Source organism: Sylvia atricapilla, chromosome 6 (assembly GCF_009819655.1).
Source record: "Sylvia atricapilla isolate bSylAtr1 chromosome 6, bSylAtr1.pri, whole genome shotgun sequence".
Classification (NCBI taxonomy): Eukaryota; Metazoa; Chordata; class Aves; order Passeriformes; family Sylviidae; genus Sylvia; species Sylvia atricapilla.
The window spans coordinates 6733096-6751245 of NC_089145.1; the positions used below are offsets into that span (position 1 = coordinate 6733096).

Below are 18150 nucleotides of genomic sequence, written 5' to 3' on the forward strand. Positions count from 1 at the left end.
AAAAACGAAAGGCTTACATTAAAATCATTACTGTTTGATTAATGTACCAGAGCTACTTTTACTGTGCTAAAGCTACTTTTGTAGCTGGCTGCTCACAGAAATACACCTTGTATATTTGTGATTTGTGTGTCGTAAGTACAGGCAAAGCTGCTGCTCAGGTTATATTCCTTCAAGCAGTGCTTAAAATTGGAATAATATATTTTCAAGGTCTGACAACTGCTGTTTTACACTTCACTGACACCTCTCCCTGTGTACTTGCACTGTTCATGGCAAGCAAGTTGGCACAACAGTGGCAGGTGCTTTTATGATGAAATAAATTCGTCTTTAGTTCTTGCTACATGTTCTGCTTGCTGAGTTTGTTGAGATTTTTAAATTAAAAAGACATATGTGGTTGTTTCCTTGCAATCACTGATTTTTCAGTAGAGTCTGTGCTCCATAATCCAATCAAATGCACATTTTTTATTTCACGTGCTGGTTTAGAGGTTTATTCTCCAGTTGTTAATTCTCTAATTTATGATGAATGATTAGTAAAGAACGGCTTAGAGGTATTAATTTAAACATCAGCATAATTCCCACTGTTGCATTTTGTAGCATGAAGCTAAGGACACAAATCCCTGTGTTTGAAGGAGACACTGCTTGAAACTGAAAATATATGATGGCAACTATGTTCATGCTCCTTCCAGATCTGTTTTTTACTGTTTGTTTTCTGGAAGGTTTGTTGTCAGAGTGGAAACTGCTGCTGTGTATTTGCAGAAAACATTAGTAATTTTGAACATTTCACCTCTCGCAGAATAGTTGAAGTAGTCATCTGTCCAGGTTTGCAGTGTCCTTTTGAATGGATTTTGTATCTTTGCACTTCTGAATACATCATTCTAGTTTAGAGAGGGAAAAAATCAGATATGGAATATCAGGTGTTGTTTATTTCCCAAAGTTATTCAGCAGGCCTGACTGATCTGAGAGGGAGACCAGATTTACTAAGATCTGGAAAAAAAAGGTGTTCTGTTAAATAAAACATCCTTTGAATTTTTTTTTTTTTCTGTGGAACACTCACTGGAAAGAGATAAGTAATAAGTAACTCTATATGTTTGCATACTTTTGATTCCTGAATTGCTAATATTTAAGAGCACCTTGAACTGTGAATATCTACTGACCACTACAAAAAGGAACTTCTTTTTTTTATTATTTTTTAAAAACAGAGTTTCAAACAAATCTGTGCAGGTTTACATGAAGCTAGCATGAATTTTGGAGGCAGAAACCCTGGGTAATTATCCAATTAGGTATCCCTTCCTTGCAGCAGCAAGTGTGGCTGAAGTGGACACTTTAAATGAGATTTCAACTTTGTGGGAATACCCATGGCTTGCACCTTGTGCTGCTGCAATTAGTTTAAGCCCAGCTTTGGTCCCAGCACAGCACAGGGATGTGTGAGCATCTCCCTGCAGGTAAATAAAACACAGGGGCAAATCTTTCAATTGCAGCAAAAATCTCCTTTCAGGTCCATCCCACGATGACCTTGGAGGTTACATTTTGTCCAGGCATGCAAACTTCTATTACGAAATAGGGAAGGACTCAATTAGTCAGACTGGTGCTGAAGCACAGCGATTCCATGGGTCATAAAAATTACATGTATTTTACAGAATAGAGGCTTTCTAAAGAAGAACACTTGTGGTAGTCAGTAAAAGAGAAAAAGAGGGAAAGAAATTACAGCTACAGGAAAAAAAAAAGTGACCTCTGAATCACCTTGGCTCAGTTTTCTGAGCTTACATCCACTGCAGATTTTAATTTTTTCCCCTTCCCTAAATACAGTCCTTGCATTCTCCTGTTTAATTTCTGTATTTTTCTTCTCTGTTCCTTATCCTAACATGATTCCTTAGCTTTTCTCTCACATGTTCTCTGCTTGAGCTGGGTTCTCACCCCCTGGGCTGCCAAACTTCACCCAACCCTGCTGCTTTCCTCTATCAGAAGGCACTGCAGGATCAACCAGTGCTGGTTTTTCACCTTCTTAATTCTTAGAACAAGCAGGTGGATAGATTTATTTCTCCTTGATATCAACAGAAAGGCTTCTAAACTAGGTGGATCAGGGCTGGGGATTATCCCTTCTTACACTCAGCAGCTGCAGCAGCTGACTCTGTACAATAGGAAATAAAGTTTTTTATTACTTTTGTTACAAGCATTTCTTCCCTTACTCAATGCCTTTTCTCCAGTATTTAAGCTTTCCCCAGGTCATGCAAGTTAGAAAGATACTGCAGAACAATGCTTTGCAAAATTTAGACAAAATTGGCCCAAACTTTAAACATTTGTGTGACAGATGAGGTCAGATCTTTCTCTTCTTATTACAATTAAGAAAGTTGGACTCAATTTCAGTGGTGTTTTTCTTTTTTTTTTTTTTTTTTTTTTTTGTAAACTTTTGAATTAATTACTAATAATGAAATTACTAATATCTGACTTACTAATAGCCACCAGGGAATAGTGGCAGCTGGTGACCAACACACTTTTCCTGTCACATGGCATGGCCAGGAGCTGCAGAGTGGCTGAAATACCATTTTTCAACCTTGCATGTTTTATTAACTCAAGTCACTTTTTAGATGCAATCAATGCAATAATCTGAAAAACTAACATCTCTGTTGATCTTTTTGTTCAGACAAGAGTGAACAGAATTTAGAGTGTTTACAGGTGCTCTCTAGGAATTTTCAATATCACTTATGGATCAGGTGAAAAAGAAGAGGACACCACCAGTTTCAGTGCTAAGGGGTACAGCTGTAATCCAGACAGGTAGAGAGAAGCTGAACTATTGCCTGTGCTGAGGCAGGTATACAGATATTAACAAAGCTGATCTTCACAGGGAAATAAAACAAACAGACAAAGAATTGCAGCTACCCAGTACATATTATTAATGCTTTAACACAAAACATACTAAATACCTAATCTCAGTGTAAAAGCTCAATTGCTTTAATCCTTAAAAAGCAAGTATTTAATTGGGTTGGTTCCCATCCTTTTAGTCTCATTTTTTACTGTGTAGTTAGATCCTCCAGGGAAGTTTTCAAACAAAAAGTTGGAGTTGGTTACTGTGTAGTTAGATCCTCCAGGGAAGTTTTCAAACAAAAAGTTGGAGTTGGTTTCCATAGTTAGGCACAAGGGAGGGCACCAGAGCTCTCTTTGCAGGCTGTAGCTGGTTTCTTTCACACCTAATTGCTTTTCCATTTGCTCTTTACAGGGTTGCAAAGATTTTGTGAAGATATAGAAATGATGATTGGATTCCAGCCAAGTAAATTCTGGAGAGTCTGTTGGGCATTTGTGACCCCAACTATTTTAACAGTAAGCAAAAAAAAAACCCACCAAAAACCCAACAAACAAACAAAAAAAACGAAAAAAAAGAAATTTTTAATGTCTTGTCCAAAGCAAAGAGTTCTGTTGTTGTTTGTTCATTATTCATGATGTCACCAGGTGCTGGTCGTAAGAAGTTGGATGCAGATACTTAAAGACAGTGAATGTGTTCTTTAGTGCATTGGGAGTGTTGTCAAATCTTATTCCTGGAAGTGGAAGAAAAAGGCACTGGGTGAAATTAATAACTTCTTTCTAGTATTGTTAATTCACAAATGAAGCTCTTTTTTTCTTTTTTCCTTATTTTCGGGGTTTTTTTTTTTTTTTTTTTTTTTTTTTTTTTCATTTTTTTTTCCTCCTGAAAGGCAATGTGGTAGAAACAGTGTAAGTAAATGGTGGTTTTGGTGGAGAGGGATGGTGAGTCTACCAGGAAAACGGTGGCCTTTTCCTGGCCATGCAAAATGCTGCTATGGCACACCAGTGCCATATATTTATATACAATAATGATTATTGTATATAAATACATAGATCTAGACATCTCTGTATGTGCGTGATATTTGCGTACACACAGGGAAAAGAAAAGACAAGATCCTCCTGGCTGCTATCAGGCCGAGCTCGGGAAAAAAAAAATAAAATTATTGACACATGAACCGATGTCAGGGGGATGCTTTGGAAAGGCTGAGGGGTGAGAAAAGAGCAGAGGAGGAGCGGGACCGTCCGCAGGTGGCGGCCCCGGGAGGTGGCGCTGCTGACTGCGGCTGCGGCAGGGAAAGGCGCCTGCAATGGGAAACAGAGTGCTGGACTGATCCTTGTCATTCTGCATCTCCCCAACACCTTCCTTCAAATCCAGTCAGTGCCTACCTCACGTTTAGGTCTCCATTTAATTAAAAAAAAAAGTCACGTTCTCAATTTCACTATTGCTACCAAAGGTTTTTTCAAGTCCAGGGTCCAAATCCGATAATAGATAAACTTATATATTATAAATTATTCTTATATATATATATAATATATTTATATATTTATATTCATAAATTATTTTTCTATTTTTATATGTATTTATTTTATAATATATCTATTAATATATAAATAATGTATTTATTTATTTTTATATTACTATATATAATTTATATATGTATAAATAATATATAAATTATATATAAAAATGATATATATAGAATTACAGACATTATATTTTTTACAACTCTATATAATACACAACATGTGAATTATGTACAAATTATATAAATTATATACATATATAATGCGTAAGTTAAAATTATGTATAAATATAAAAATAAATTCATGTTATATATAATTAATATATAAATATATAATATAAAATAATATATATTATATAAACATAATATAATCATATAATATAAATGTATATCTTCTATAAACATGTCATATATAATATATATGTATATATTATATAAATTTATAATTTATAATTTATATGTAATATAAAGAAATAGAAGTAAAATAGAAATAACTTTACATGCATTTGCCATCCAGGTTTCTAACACAGGGCTTCCTTTACATTTTAACCTAAGTGGAGGCACAATCTGCAATCACATATCACTGTTTTCACGCAAGAATGAAACAATTACTTCAGCCATTTCAAAAGCTGCCAGCTTGACAAACCAGCACCAAACAGCAGAGCCTGCTTTCACCACTGTTTTCTGTTTGAGACCTCCACTTGGAAGTCCTCAAGCCTGAAGCACAGGTGCAGAAGATTCTGTGTTTGTGCAGAGTTTTCAATACTCATCATTTCACAGCAGGGCTAAAGAACTCCTACGTGCCACACAATCACAGAATGGTTTGGGTTAGAAGGGACCTTAAAGCTCATCTCACTCCACCTCTCTGCCGTGGGCAGGGACACCTTCCAGTATCCCAGATTGCTCCAAGCCCTGTCCAGCCTGGCCTTGGACACTCCCAGGGATCCAGGGGCAGCCACAGCTTCTCTGGGTGAGAATCACCCTGAGCTCTTCAGGCACAAGATAAGAAAAGTTTCTGGGATTTCTGAATAGACACACATCTTGGCTCAGAAAGTATGAGCTCAGCTTCTTGACCGAACCAAAGCAGTGACACTCTAGTCCTTTGCTGTTGCTCCTTCCAGAGAAGTTGTATTTCAGCTCATGGCCTGGGGAGTTCCTGTGTGTGCTGGTCTTTAGTGCAGTGTGATTGTTGGAAATTCTTCTTATTCCTGGAGGAGGAGGAAAAAAAGCGCTGGATGAAGTTAATAACTTCTTTTCAGCATTGTTAATTTGAATGATAATTGTTAATACGAATGAGGACATTTTTTTTTCCTGAAAACTGGAAAAGGTTTAGTTTTCACAGACAGGAATGATGGTGTGAAGGGACCAGTGAGTTTTGGCAAGCCCAACAAAACTCTGACTTGTGAAGAAATGAAATTTTCTACAGCGAGAACGATTTCTCCAATGGGTAAAATAATCTATTTTCTTGCATAGATTTTCTTTACCAGTGCCTTCACTGCACTACAGTATTGCTGTGTGTGAAAACCAGGCAGATCTACCTTAACTACCTGTTGTTTGGATGTGACAATGTATGCCTACAGTTTGCAAGTCACTTTAAAAAAGTTTGTAGACATAGTCCAGTTTGTAGTGTTAGGATGACATCAATGGTATTTATCTTCTCTTGGGGACTTTGTTAAAGATGAAGGCATGTGCACATGGGATTTTTTTTTTTATTTTTATTTTTAAATTTTATTTTTTTTCCCCCAGAGGTTATTTTCAGGATGCTGCCTTAGACCTTGTTTTACACTTCTGAAGGGAATTGTAAGGCTTTTCTGCAAATTGCTCAGATCCTTTACTAATCAGACTTGTGCTTGTAGCTACTGTCAGTAATCACAGCCAGGGAATAGGCAATTATATTGATTGTTAAGAAAAACAATTTTTAACTGACCTTGTTTACTCTCTAAACTTGCATGTCCTGTTGTTGTTCCCTCCAAGTGCAATATGTAGTGAACTTACAGTGAGAAATAAATTGACACTGATCAGTCATAATTTAATTTTTTATGCAGTGGAAACAGATGGAGCAAAACCAAGCAATGAATTCTATTATTGCCTCTGTAAAGCTAATATTTGATACATTTGGATAGCCTAATATTAGACTTTCATTAGACTCCCCATCTCTGGAACTAAAGCTGATCATTTTTATATGTGCCTTCACCTAGTTATACTTCAATAAATCTTCTGTGTGCAATTATTGCAAGCACAGGCATTTTCCAAAAGTTACTGAATTATGCACAAATGTAAGCAGATGTATTGCTGTTCATACAGTAAGTGAAATGGAGAACTTAGCATAATCACATTAGGTAAAACTGCCAATAGACCATGTAATAAAGCATGTTACTCTAGGGACAAGATTCTAATTTCAATTATTCTGGCACAAATACAGCGATTCTTTGGTGGGATTTTGCAAGATTTCCTTGAAACTCATTAGATTCAGGCTCTGACTCATTTATTAGAGCTTGTGGCAGCACCCTGCCTTAGGTGTGTGTTCTTTCATCTGTATTCCATACACACCAAGTCTGTGTGTGGACACCCACCATTTGCTGCATAGCAGGCTTGTTTTTGCTTACTCAAACATGTTTGTTTTTCCTCTCTTGTTCCCAGTTCATTCTCTGCTTCAGTTTTTACCAGTGGGAACCCATGACCTACGGAGCTTACCACTACCCAGGCTGGTCCATGGTGCTCGGGTGGCTGATGCTGGCCTGCTCAGTCATCTGGATCCCAGTTATGTTTGTGATAAAAATGCATCTAGCCCCTGGCAAATTTATTGAGGTAATTCTTCCGTCTTTTTGCTGTTTAAAAATATGGCCTCAGGAGAGGGGCTCTTTTATTTTACATTGATTTTTGTGATATTGAATGTCTAATACCGCTCAGATTACTTTCTGGTAAACTAGTTATTGTGTTGCAAAGAGATGCTCAGTTGATTTAAAATGTAGACCTTCTATTCCTAGTTTCTCAAAAAAACATGGTCCTAAATGTTGGAGCGGTTTTATGAGATCTGGACAAATTTCATGAGGTTCTCTGTGGCTTTCTTGGAAGAAAGTTGTTCTAGATTTTTGCAAAAGCAGCATACAGCCACAGGAAAGCCTCAGCTGCTGGTGTGTATTGTGCCCAGGGAGCACTGGGAGAGGTCAATCAGGAGTTACCTGTGTGCAGAGGGAAGGATTTTTGGCTACTGGGGTCATCCAGGATGTGCTCCATGAGGCTGTGGATGTGCCACTCCCTGAAGCCCAGGAATAAGATGTAGAGCAGGAAGGCTTTTCATGCATCTCAAGCCACTCATTATAAAACCTAGCTGGCAATCTTTGCTTTCACCCTTCTTCTCTTTATTCCTCTTGAATTAGCTGATCCATTCTGGCGCCCGGGCTTAAAATAATCCCAGGTGGCAATTTTTTTATTAATTTAAGATTCTTTTGTTTATTTTGCCCATTGGATTTCTGACACTCCCCGCCGCTGCTTCAGAAATGTGGTGGTCCCCTTCTTCTCTCCATCCCTGCGTCCTGTCCCTGGCTGTCAGCCCCCTCTCCCTGGCTGTTCCCATCCTGCTGGCTCCTCAGTCCCTGTCAGGGCGTGGTGCAGCAATGTCAGCATTTCATCCCTTCATGCTCCTGTCTTCTGGAGAAGCTCAGTGCTCTTATTTTAGGTCTTTGAGGCTTTCTCAGTTCTGCCTTCTCATCACTGCCTGCTGCTTGTGCTGCTCCCACCTTGGGAGAAGGAACAGACACTTGTTCCCCTTTTTGTAGCCGCTTTTGCAGTTCAGCTTCCCTGCAAATCCCGCCGGGGCTGTTTCTTGCTTCAAAACTGAAAAGGAGAGAAAATGTGCTAAAATAGCATAATCTTTTTGGTCTCTCAATATGTCACACTACAGATGCCTTAAGGGAAAAGACCATGCTTCTCTGCTTCCCATAGAGCAAAGGAGTTTCGTAGGAGAGGAACTTTCACAGTGGTGGGACACCCTGGGGAGAGCATCCAGGCAGCAGGAATTGAGGCCTCTTGTCTAAAGGGTCATCAGCTCTTGTGTAGAGCAGGCTGGAGTGCCTGGGTCAGGAGACAGCTGCCCCTACTGGAAATGAGCTAATGTGGAATCAGATTTACTTGTTCCTTGTCTCAGAAGCTTCTCTCGTTAACACAAATGGTTCTGCTTCAAAACTTCTCGTGTGTAGAAGTGGCATACATACTGCCACAAAAATAGGGTGCTTCCTTTACTGCCCGTCTGGGTGTGCACCCAAAGAAACACCCAAGAGTTGGATCTGTTTTGAAAGGGCTATTGCCGAAGATATTTCAGCTGTAGTCTGCTATTTCCTTAATACTGAGTCTGCTGCATGAAATTATTATGGTTGATTTGGGAGGTAAAAGTTGCAAACTGGTAATTAGGCAGAGATTAAAATAACTGATAGAGAGGTCTGATTCACTTTATTAGGTAATAAACATATAATTGTTCCCTCTTAAGTCATCAAAAATATGTTTTCTTTCCTTTTCATCTGTGAATGCACTGATCAAATTATATATTCAATAAAAAACTCAGTGGAAAGATCAGAAAATTTTCGTTGTTTGCCAGGTTGACATTCTCCTCTTTCTTTTTTCCCACAGATAGAAATGAAATATTTTGTCATCTCAAAATTAAAATCTTTGTTCATTCGTTGTGATGCACTGCTTTTTGGTCATTTGTACACTTTGGGGAAATATGCTAAATAGAAATCCAATTATTTTAATGCACTTACCCACTGCTTAGACCATTGGGCTTAGTAATTGTGCACATGTCCTTCAGTAAGAGAGCCTCACAGTCTGTAGCAGTGGTTCTGAACTCCCCACACATGGTGCAGGGGAGAATGTATAATGAAAGCCTGGGTACTTTATCCTCTATTAATCTTGAAAACTTTGTGCAAAACAAACGCTGAGCAGCAGAGCATTGCCGAGCCGCCATCAATAACCTTAAATGAGCCTACCCTGACTTCTCCTGCATTGTAATTCTGCTCCATGGCACCATGAATGAGACTCTCTTTTCTCTCCCCATGGCAGAGGCTCAAGCTGGTGTGCTCTCCACAGCCTGACTGGGGCCCCTTTCTGGCCAAGCACCGTGGTGAACGTTACAGGAACATGATTGACCCGCTGGGAACCTCCTCCCTGGGACTTAAACTGCCAGTGAAGGATATGGAACTGGGGACTCAATGCTAATAATTATGACTAAAGCATTGCCAGCCTTTTGTGATTTTTTTTTTCTTTCTTTTTTTTTTTTTTTTTTTTCTGTCACATCTTCTTTTCCCCCGCCGTCTCTTCTTTTCTTTTCCGCAGTGCCTGAAAGTGGTTGCATAGGAAAGCAGGACTTGATGTTGCATGCCGTAGGGGAGGTCTAACTAGACCACTTCCAGATGCAGGTGATGCCCGTGACATGTTCTGTACCCAGTGGCACAGCAGAAGCCCTGTGTGTGACAGGTGACATAACCAGGGGTTGTCAGGTGATGTAGGAATAAACAAAACCGGATCAAAAAATTTTTAGAGGGAATGAGGTGTGCAGTTTGACCCACTTCCCACAAGCACCCTCCTAACACATGGCTGTGATGGGACTAGGATTTTGCTACCAGTGTATTCCAAGGAAGGTTCAGCCTTCAAATATGATGGAAGTGAGCAAAGAATGGGATCTCCTGTAGTCCTGATGTAAATCCAGCATCCTGGACCCTCCTACAGCAATGGGGTTGCTTTTTCTACACTGACAGCCAACCTTGACCCATTGTGTCTGCACACTTCCTTTATGGTTTATATTAACTTGGAGGGATTGTTATATGGCTTAAAGAATTGGAGACCCTTGAAACAGCACACCAGGAAGCAATATATGGGGTGAGAAGAGAAACACGATAACCCATTTGATCTTTTTCAAGTAGAAAAATAAGAACAACATTTTGTAAAAATTATCAATTTGAGACTGGGGCTAAACTGCATTTGACTCTAGAAGTGGTTTGGAAATGGTGCCAGAACAAGTTGTATGGGCATCACTGTTTAAAGTCCTGTCACATGTTTCTTTTGATAACTTGGTATCTGTCATTTCGACTAGGAATGCCTCAGTTACACAAAGTGTCTGAAAACTTGCTCCAGGTGCACCTGTGGTTTTGCTCACTTTGACTCCAATACTCTGAATATAATTTTCCTCGTTTCTCTGCTTTTGTTTACAGTATCTCCTCAAGAAGCCATCATATAATTTGTGCCTAACTTTGTATTCTTACAGTGGTAAATGTAGTCTATAGATACCACCTGAAAACAGTTATTAGAAGTTAGATGTGCTGTTCAACTTTGTGACTCCCCGTTCATTTGCCTATAAGCACCTTTATATAACCTATAAACTTTAGATGGTGTATTCTTCTCTTTCAACCAACGGGGAAATAGCAGGACCCCACTTGTCTATATATTATATATATAGCACGTAAATTCTTCAAAGCAGTGTTCTCTCTGAAATGTGCATAGGGTATTTTTTTCATGAAAACATTTTCATTAAATAAAAAAAACCCTAAATCTGCAATAAGTAACCACTGCAGTCATCCACACAGATGCAACTTTAGATAGAGAAAATGCAAATTGGGGAGAAAGGACAATTTAGTAGATGGCCATCACAACACTGCATAGCAGTAGGACATCCTAAATCATTATGTTTTAGAAATTAGATATAAGGAGTCATATGAATATTAGACTTAAATAGTTTTGTTACCTATTGGACAGAGTAAAAAATAGAGCTTTTTAAGAGCACATTTATTTACCTAAATAGAAAATTAGCCCAACTTACTGTAAATGCACTAGAATGAGGGAGAAAAATATATCTTCAATAATTGGCAAAATTTAACCTTTATTATCTTGTTATATCCTATACATACATATATGATATTTTTTAACAGTGATCAGTGTTCATGTAGTGTGTGCTAATGATGTTTTATGTCCCTATAAATATCTTACCAATCCGTGTAGAGATGATGAGCTTAGTAGTTTAGCCAGTTTTTTCCTCCCCACAGACACTGCTGTAGTAGCCTGTAAATGTTCTTTCCTTCCAGGGGATTGTTTCTATCCCGTCCTTTTGTCTGTCTGTCTTCATATTACAGGGTCTCAGGTAAATCCTCAGCTCATGTGTGTCCTTAGATCAGTAGGTGTGTTGTTTCATCCCATTGAAGAAAACAAAAAGCCGAAACCTTAAAGTAACACTTCCACCAATTGTTAACTCCTTTTCTCTCTGTGTGTGTGTGTGTATATATATATGTATATGAAATATATTAATCATTTTGCTGAACTTCCTCTTTCACGGGGCAATTAGTGTTGCCAGTTCTAGGCACTGCTGGAGACCTTTAATCCTCACACAGAACAAGTGAAGCACTACCAGGGGTTGTCACCCAGGGCAGGGGGGGAAGATTCCACAATATTTGACGCTGACTCCTGGATCTCTGCTCCACGGGCTCTTGTTGGTCCCTGTCTCACACAGCAGCAGCAGGACAGGACCCTCCTGTGAGCTTCTCTGCCTTAAAGCTGTTTCCCCTTGCTGCAGCTTTGCCTGCTGTTTTAATGAAAGATTTGCTCTCCTTACTTCTGGCTTTTATTTTCCTGGCAGAGGCATGTTTGAGAAGCCATGCTCTGCTTGACCTCATGGAGGTCCATAAGGATGACCTGGAAATTTGGTTCCCATGTCTAGGTGAGGCTGAGGGACCTTCCCTGGGTGCAGCAAGGAACCTAAGCCAGCATCTCTCTTGGGAATGATGTATTTCTGTTAGGATAAATCACTTTGGATCTCTGTTGACCAATATTGCCTCGCATCTTGGTTTGATTTTTGGAGTCCAAGCCAATTTTTCTTCACTACTAGTGTCATTAAAAACCAACAATAAATATCTGTATGTTTGGTCCTCTTTGAAAAAGAGAAAACACAGTCGAATAGTTTGAGAGTACTGAATCCTTCCACTTCCCAGCTTATCTCAAAGCATGCCTTGGAACTGGGATTAACTCCTTGCCATAAAGTTCCCTCGTTGTAAGGATGTCAGTTACTGCCTACCTGAATTATGAAAGAGATATCATTTGAAGGAATACTGCTGGGATATGATATCTTTTGGCTTGGATTACCAAACCAGACTGCATATGAAATTGCAACTGAATTGCTTTCCATGATTTATGTAATTAATCTGCTTGCTTTTAATTTAGATGTTGTTCCTGTGCCTGCTAAGTCATTAGCACAGGATTAGGCTTGAATTTGAAACTCTGTAAACAGACGATTGTGATTTTTTTTTTTTTGCTAGCTGATCTTTGTCTTCAGCTTTGCTAGGCTTGCAAAACCATTTGGAAAAGGGGAGAAATGCATACAAAAATCACAGAAGATGTGAAGTTTTCACTGTATGTGAAAAGCATGGGGGTTTTTTTGGTCACATGAGACTTTTTCTAAAGTATTTTACAGTCCAAATCTGAAAGTTGAGATTAAATTTACCAGCAGTGTCTTCTTTAAATGAGAAGTTACATTGAAGTTTGGGAATGCACTTCATTTACCATGTTCTAAGGAAAGTTTGCATGTACTTTGATAATTTTCTAAAAATAAATTTAGTAACTAATAGCATAACAGTAAAGATCTTTAAAAGAGAAAAAAAAAAGGAGAGGAAAAAGCCATATTAGTAAAAATGTGATGTATGTACTTTCAGATCTATCTATCTTGTGAGTAAAAAATGTATAAATTTGGTGAAATTATGATGCACATTCTTTCTTTGAAATTAAATTGAATTTCTGGATGAGCTGAGATGCATTACTGTATGCATTAAAGATTATACCTAATGCAAATGCTTGCCATCATCAAATTCTTTGGGGTCTTCCTAGTGTTTTTGATATGCAATGTTCAAAACCTGTGTTTCAAGCTAGACAAGGCAGCACTTTGTTTCCAAAAGAAGAGTTTAACAAAATGACCTTTAATTGAGAAAGACTTGAATTGTCTTTATATGATGTTTCAATTGAGTCCAAGTAGTCTTTTGATTCATTCCTGCTCCAATGACCACATTAGATGTGCCTCCACACCGAAGATCATTGCTTCTGATACACTGTGTGACTCTCCTATCCTCACATTCCAACACCTGATTGATTTTAAATACCTTTGATCTTTTTTGTTGTGTACAGTTGTATGGATAATACGATTTCTTTTTTGCCTGTGTTAAAGCAACGTTCATGTATGGCAGTCATTTGTCTTCTGTTGGTTTCTCCTGCAGCTCCACCACTTCTTGCAATCAAGGACAGGCTTGTAAGGGACTGTGGGTGGCAGACAGCAGAGCTTTTGACCAGAGGCATCCCAGAAAGCTTCTCAGCTCTGTTGTTCTAAGAGACATCTTTTTCTAGGTTTGCGGTTAGGTGGTGTGCACATAAGGTACCTGGAAAATGGCCAGAGCTTCATATTCCTGAGGGGCTCAGGTTGGTGGCCCAAGGTAGGAGGGGAGACGTACTGGGATTTCTGCTTTTGTCACCCTCAGGCAGCCTGTCACCAAAGAGAGAATCTTTTGCAGAGGGGTTTATCATAACGTGAGAACAAGGTAGGATCCTAATGCTTGTGGTGTTTCATTTGCCAGTAACATTTGAACGCATCTTCAGGTAACCATTTGCCTTATAGCTATCTTCCATTGTTAGGAAAATTGACTCAAACATGTTGTTACCTGTCCTTTATATTATGTAGTATTACCTTGTAAGGTAGATGCTTGGCTGGTATAAATTGTCCCAGCTTTGTCTGGAGCTGTGACAATTTACACCAGCTGAGAATTTGCTCCCTGTGTCCTATGGCACTTTATTACGGACCCATCGCTGATGGGTTAAATCTTAATTACTTGAGTAATGTCATATAAAAGAATATATATATATATTTACAGGCATTCTATGGGGTACTGCTGCCTATGGATAAAGATTTGTACCCTAACCAGATCATTACAATTCTTTTTTTCATTAGCTGTATGTGCAAAAGATATATTATTACAAAGAATGCATCATATGTATCTCATGTAGTACATATTATGTTGCTGTGTGTTGTTAATTTCAGAAATCATTATTCTTGAGGCCCTACCTCAAATTTTGTATTTATGTGTACAAATGCAATTTATTGTATTATATATTTGCCTAATATATTTGGATGTGATAAATTAAAATTATTCAATAATGTATGGGCTCTAAAGACTCTAAATAAATGTCCAGTGTTTAAAACAGAAATTACATCAACTGTTCTGATGAATGAAATGTCTCTTTTTCTACCAACTCCTTCCCCACCCAACACACACCACAAACATCTTGCTCACTTAACACACAGCCTTAAGGTGTCTTCAGAATTGATCCATCTGATTGTTAGAAACATTGAGCAGCAACTGGAAACAGCCCTCCTGGGAAATGGGGATGTTGCACAGCTGCAGAAACAAGGATCAGTTAAATGGCTGGTTTCTTAACTATTGAGTGTTCTGTACCCTGTGAAACGATTGCTTAACAGAGGACCAACTGGATTTGTTTAATTCCTTCTTACCTTATCAATTCAATTACCCCAAAGGTTGTTAAACTGTTAAAAACAAGAGAGGTTCATATCTGCTGGAGATGCAAATGGGAGGCTGGAAGGAGGAGCAAGTGAAGAAGTGTAAGGAACGTTTTCTGGTGTTATTGTACCTGGTGTTAGAATTCCTGCCGTGTGATTTGGAAATCAGGCTCTTCCCTTCCCAGCCTGCTGTGGAAATGGTACCGGTCCAACCTGTTTCACTGTTGGCAGACACGAGCTTTAGAGAAACTTTCCCCAAATGCAGTAGCTGAAGCACGATGTCACGATGTGACAAAAAAGTGGTAACACAAGAGACACTTGTGCCAAGAGCATGATTCATTTCAGGCGAGGCTCTGAACCTGGAGAGTGCTCTGTGCCTGAGTAGCAGGACTGTTCCATTTCCCTCTGTCTTTAGGCTGGCATTTCTCTGAAAAGTGCATGCGTGGGTAAAGGAGGTGGTAAGACCTGAGGATGGGAGACTACATCTTTCTTTGCACATTTCCTGTTGCTTTTTATCTTCCTTTCTGCCACAGTCAGGATTAAATGCTTGAGAGATGATGGTTTGTGTTCAGACTCAGATGTTTATTAATTCTTATCTATAGTACAGTCTCACAAACTGTGAGTTCTAGCTAACAAAGTGAAAAATGGCCCCTATATCTTTCTCCCCAAGGTCTTTTAAGGATAAACTGTCCAGCTAAGAAATGACACCTAGATTATTTTTGCTTTTAACTCAATAACCAACCACCTGCAATGTGGACTTTTTATCCAATTACAAAATATCACCTTGGCCCATGAAGAAGAAGGTGAAAAAGAAGGACTGGCCTCTGCCCTAAAACCTCCATCTTGCTTTATATGTATATTATTATATTCTAAAACCTTAAACTCTTAATTTTCCACCCTGTGATATTACACACTTTTATTAAAATTACACACCCATAATCCCAGTGCTGTCATTCAATTTTGGAAGCCTTCTCCATGGCCTCAGGTGAAATGCAGTGTTTTCTTGGGAGTTAGTGCCTGTCAGCACAGAAAGCCTAAAATTCTCAGTGCCTAGGGTTCCAACAATTACTTATGCAGGCAGATTTCATTTGGGGGAAGTCTGGAGTTACCAGCGAGCATTGTGAGAGTCCTGAGAGAAGGCTGAGTGCCATTAACATCCTTTTCAGGAGGAAAAACTGAGGCACATGGAATGTGTCAAACCCCCAAAGTCAACCAGTGTAAGTCAATGATACAACACATTGATTTTGGGAGCAAGATCCAGTCATTTGCTGCCACCATTAGGCATCTACTGCATCAAATCTTTGAACTCATGGGAACAGATAAAAATCCATGTCTTTTAAACTTGGTAGTACGGACTGACCATTGCCACAATTTAAACCAATGCATGTTACTTAACTGGAAGGTAGATTAATGCTCTGCTATGCTGCTCACAGGTGTGCTTAGTCTGAAAGAATTTTACTCTTTTGGTGCTGAAATTCCCATGGTCAGAGTGGAGGTTGAAGGGCACATCTTATACCAAACGGATTAATCAGTTGTAAAGTTTAGTTTGGACTTCTCAGTCTTCAAATAGTAGCTAACTATGTGCTTGGGAATTACAAAAAAACCCCAAACCAAAACCAACCAACCAACCAAAAAAAACCCAGTAAGCATTGTTCCACGACTCTGTACAGAAGCAGACAAATGATATTTCTTTCCTCACTCTGATGGATTTGTTAGCTACTTATGTAACTGTAAACCCTAAAGTGGATACTTCTAGCCTGCTGAACTGATTGTATAGTCCTTTACAAGTATTTGCCAGTGGGTAAGGCAAGCACGGCATTCACTAATCTCCCCTTCCTTTCCACCTATTCTTCTTCACACTATTCGGGTGTCAGCGCTGCCAATTCTTGCCCGCTGCTGGCGGCAAAGCAAACTTTGCTCATATGGACTGCAAGTGTCCCTGAGGAGCCAGGCTTTCCAGGGACACCAGCCTTATCTGTGAATCAAGGAGGTTTTCTACTCCACGACCTAAAAATGGTGGCCTTTGTTGTTATTTTTATTTAATTTTTCCCCCTGCCCATTCCAGGTGGAAGCACTGCTGTTTCTCAGCATTTGCAGAGCAGCTGGCAACTGAGTCCACACGTGTTCAGATACCCTTGAAAGTAATAGTGCTTTTAATTGCATTTTAGCTGTGGCACGCAGACAGCTCTACAGCTGCTCAGAGAGACACTGGGCCTGCTCAAAAATCCTTCCTCAAACAGCAAAATGTCACAAGCTTCGTGGCTGGCAGGACTACCAGTTTAGCACCACACAGTTAGCAACTTCACAAAAATTTAGGTCAAAACCAAGATGCATCCAATGACCAATGGAGAGTGCAAGAACACTATTCACAGAAATGTTATCTGAGCTGAAATCCAGCTCAGTTTCCAGGAAAAATGCTTCACTCTTGCAAAAGTACCTTTAGATTTTTTTTTTTTTTAATTGCTATGAATACTCAGGAACACAGTTTTAATTCTTATCTGGAAGTCAGGCTATTCAGCTATGTATACTTCCCACAGGAACACATCAGAAGGTCAGATTTTCTGGCAATAAAGGGAGATCCTTTGTTGCCATTAGGGGAGGTGTAAGAATAGATAGATAGATAGATAGATAGATAGATAGATAGATAGATAGATAGATAGATAGATAGTTGGCTGCAATAAGGGGATTTTTTGTTTTTCATCCATTTGCCATGTCCTTTCTCCACATGAACAGCTGAACATATGTGCTCTTCAAATACTTTCCAAATATGTGATCATTTGGGGATTGAGCTGCACTATAGGAGGAGCCACAACTGTGAGACCAGCTTTTTTTCAGAGGACTTTTTTACCAAGTTGCTTTTGTTACTTTTTGCAGTACGTGTGGGCTTTTGGATGCTTCCGGTGAACAGAAGAACAGATCAGTAATGGTTCGGATATTCTTTTCCATGAGATTGCTCAAGATGTGTCTGAAACTGTGCTTTACAGCTGATAACATGGTGCAAATTTTTGCATGTACCCAGAGTAATTTTTTATTAAACAGCATTTAATCCAGGCTTAGGTTACACAGATCAGTTTTAGAATCTATCTATCACCAGTTTAAATTGTATATCCACTTAAGACTCCACATCACGTGGAAAATGGAAAACTTGAATTAGACTCAGTTTGGTGTCTAGATAGACACTGGTTTTACTACCAGATAAGCACAAACAGATCTAAGCTAACAGGAACTGGATATACAGACCTGTTCCCCAAAAAGAAAGCTCTATAATCACATGGTTCTGCCGTGCAGAACCCTGATGCT

At 39.0% G+C, this 18150-nt stretch overlaps 1 protein-coding gene across 1 annotated transcript in view; it reads left to right on the plus strand.

Moving 5' to 3' along the window:
* SLC6A5 (solute carrier family 6 member 5) overlaps positions 1-10169 on the plus strand; it is a 29648-nt gene extending 19479 nt beyond the window's left edge. Inside the window, exons 13-15 of the mRNA XM_066320541.1 lie at positions 3212-3312; positions 6957-7124; positions 9372-10169. Coding sequence (XP_066176638.1) covers positions 3212-3312; positions 6957-7124; positions 9372-9527 — 425 coding nt within the window. The 3' untranslated portion in view covers positions 9528-10169. The remainder of the gene's footprint in view (positions 1-3211; positions 3313-6956; positions 7125-9371) is intronic.
* The last annotated feature ends 7981 nt before the right edge of the window (positions 10170-18150 follow it).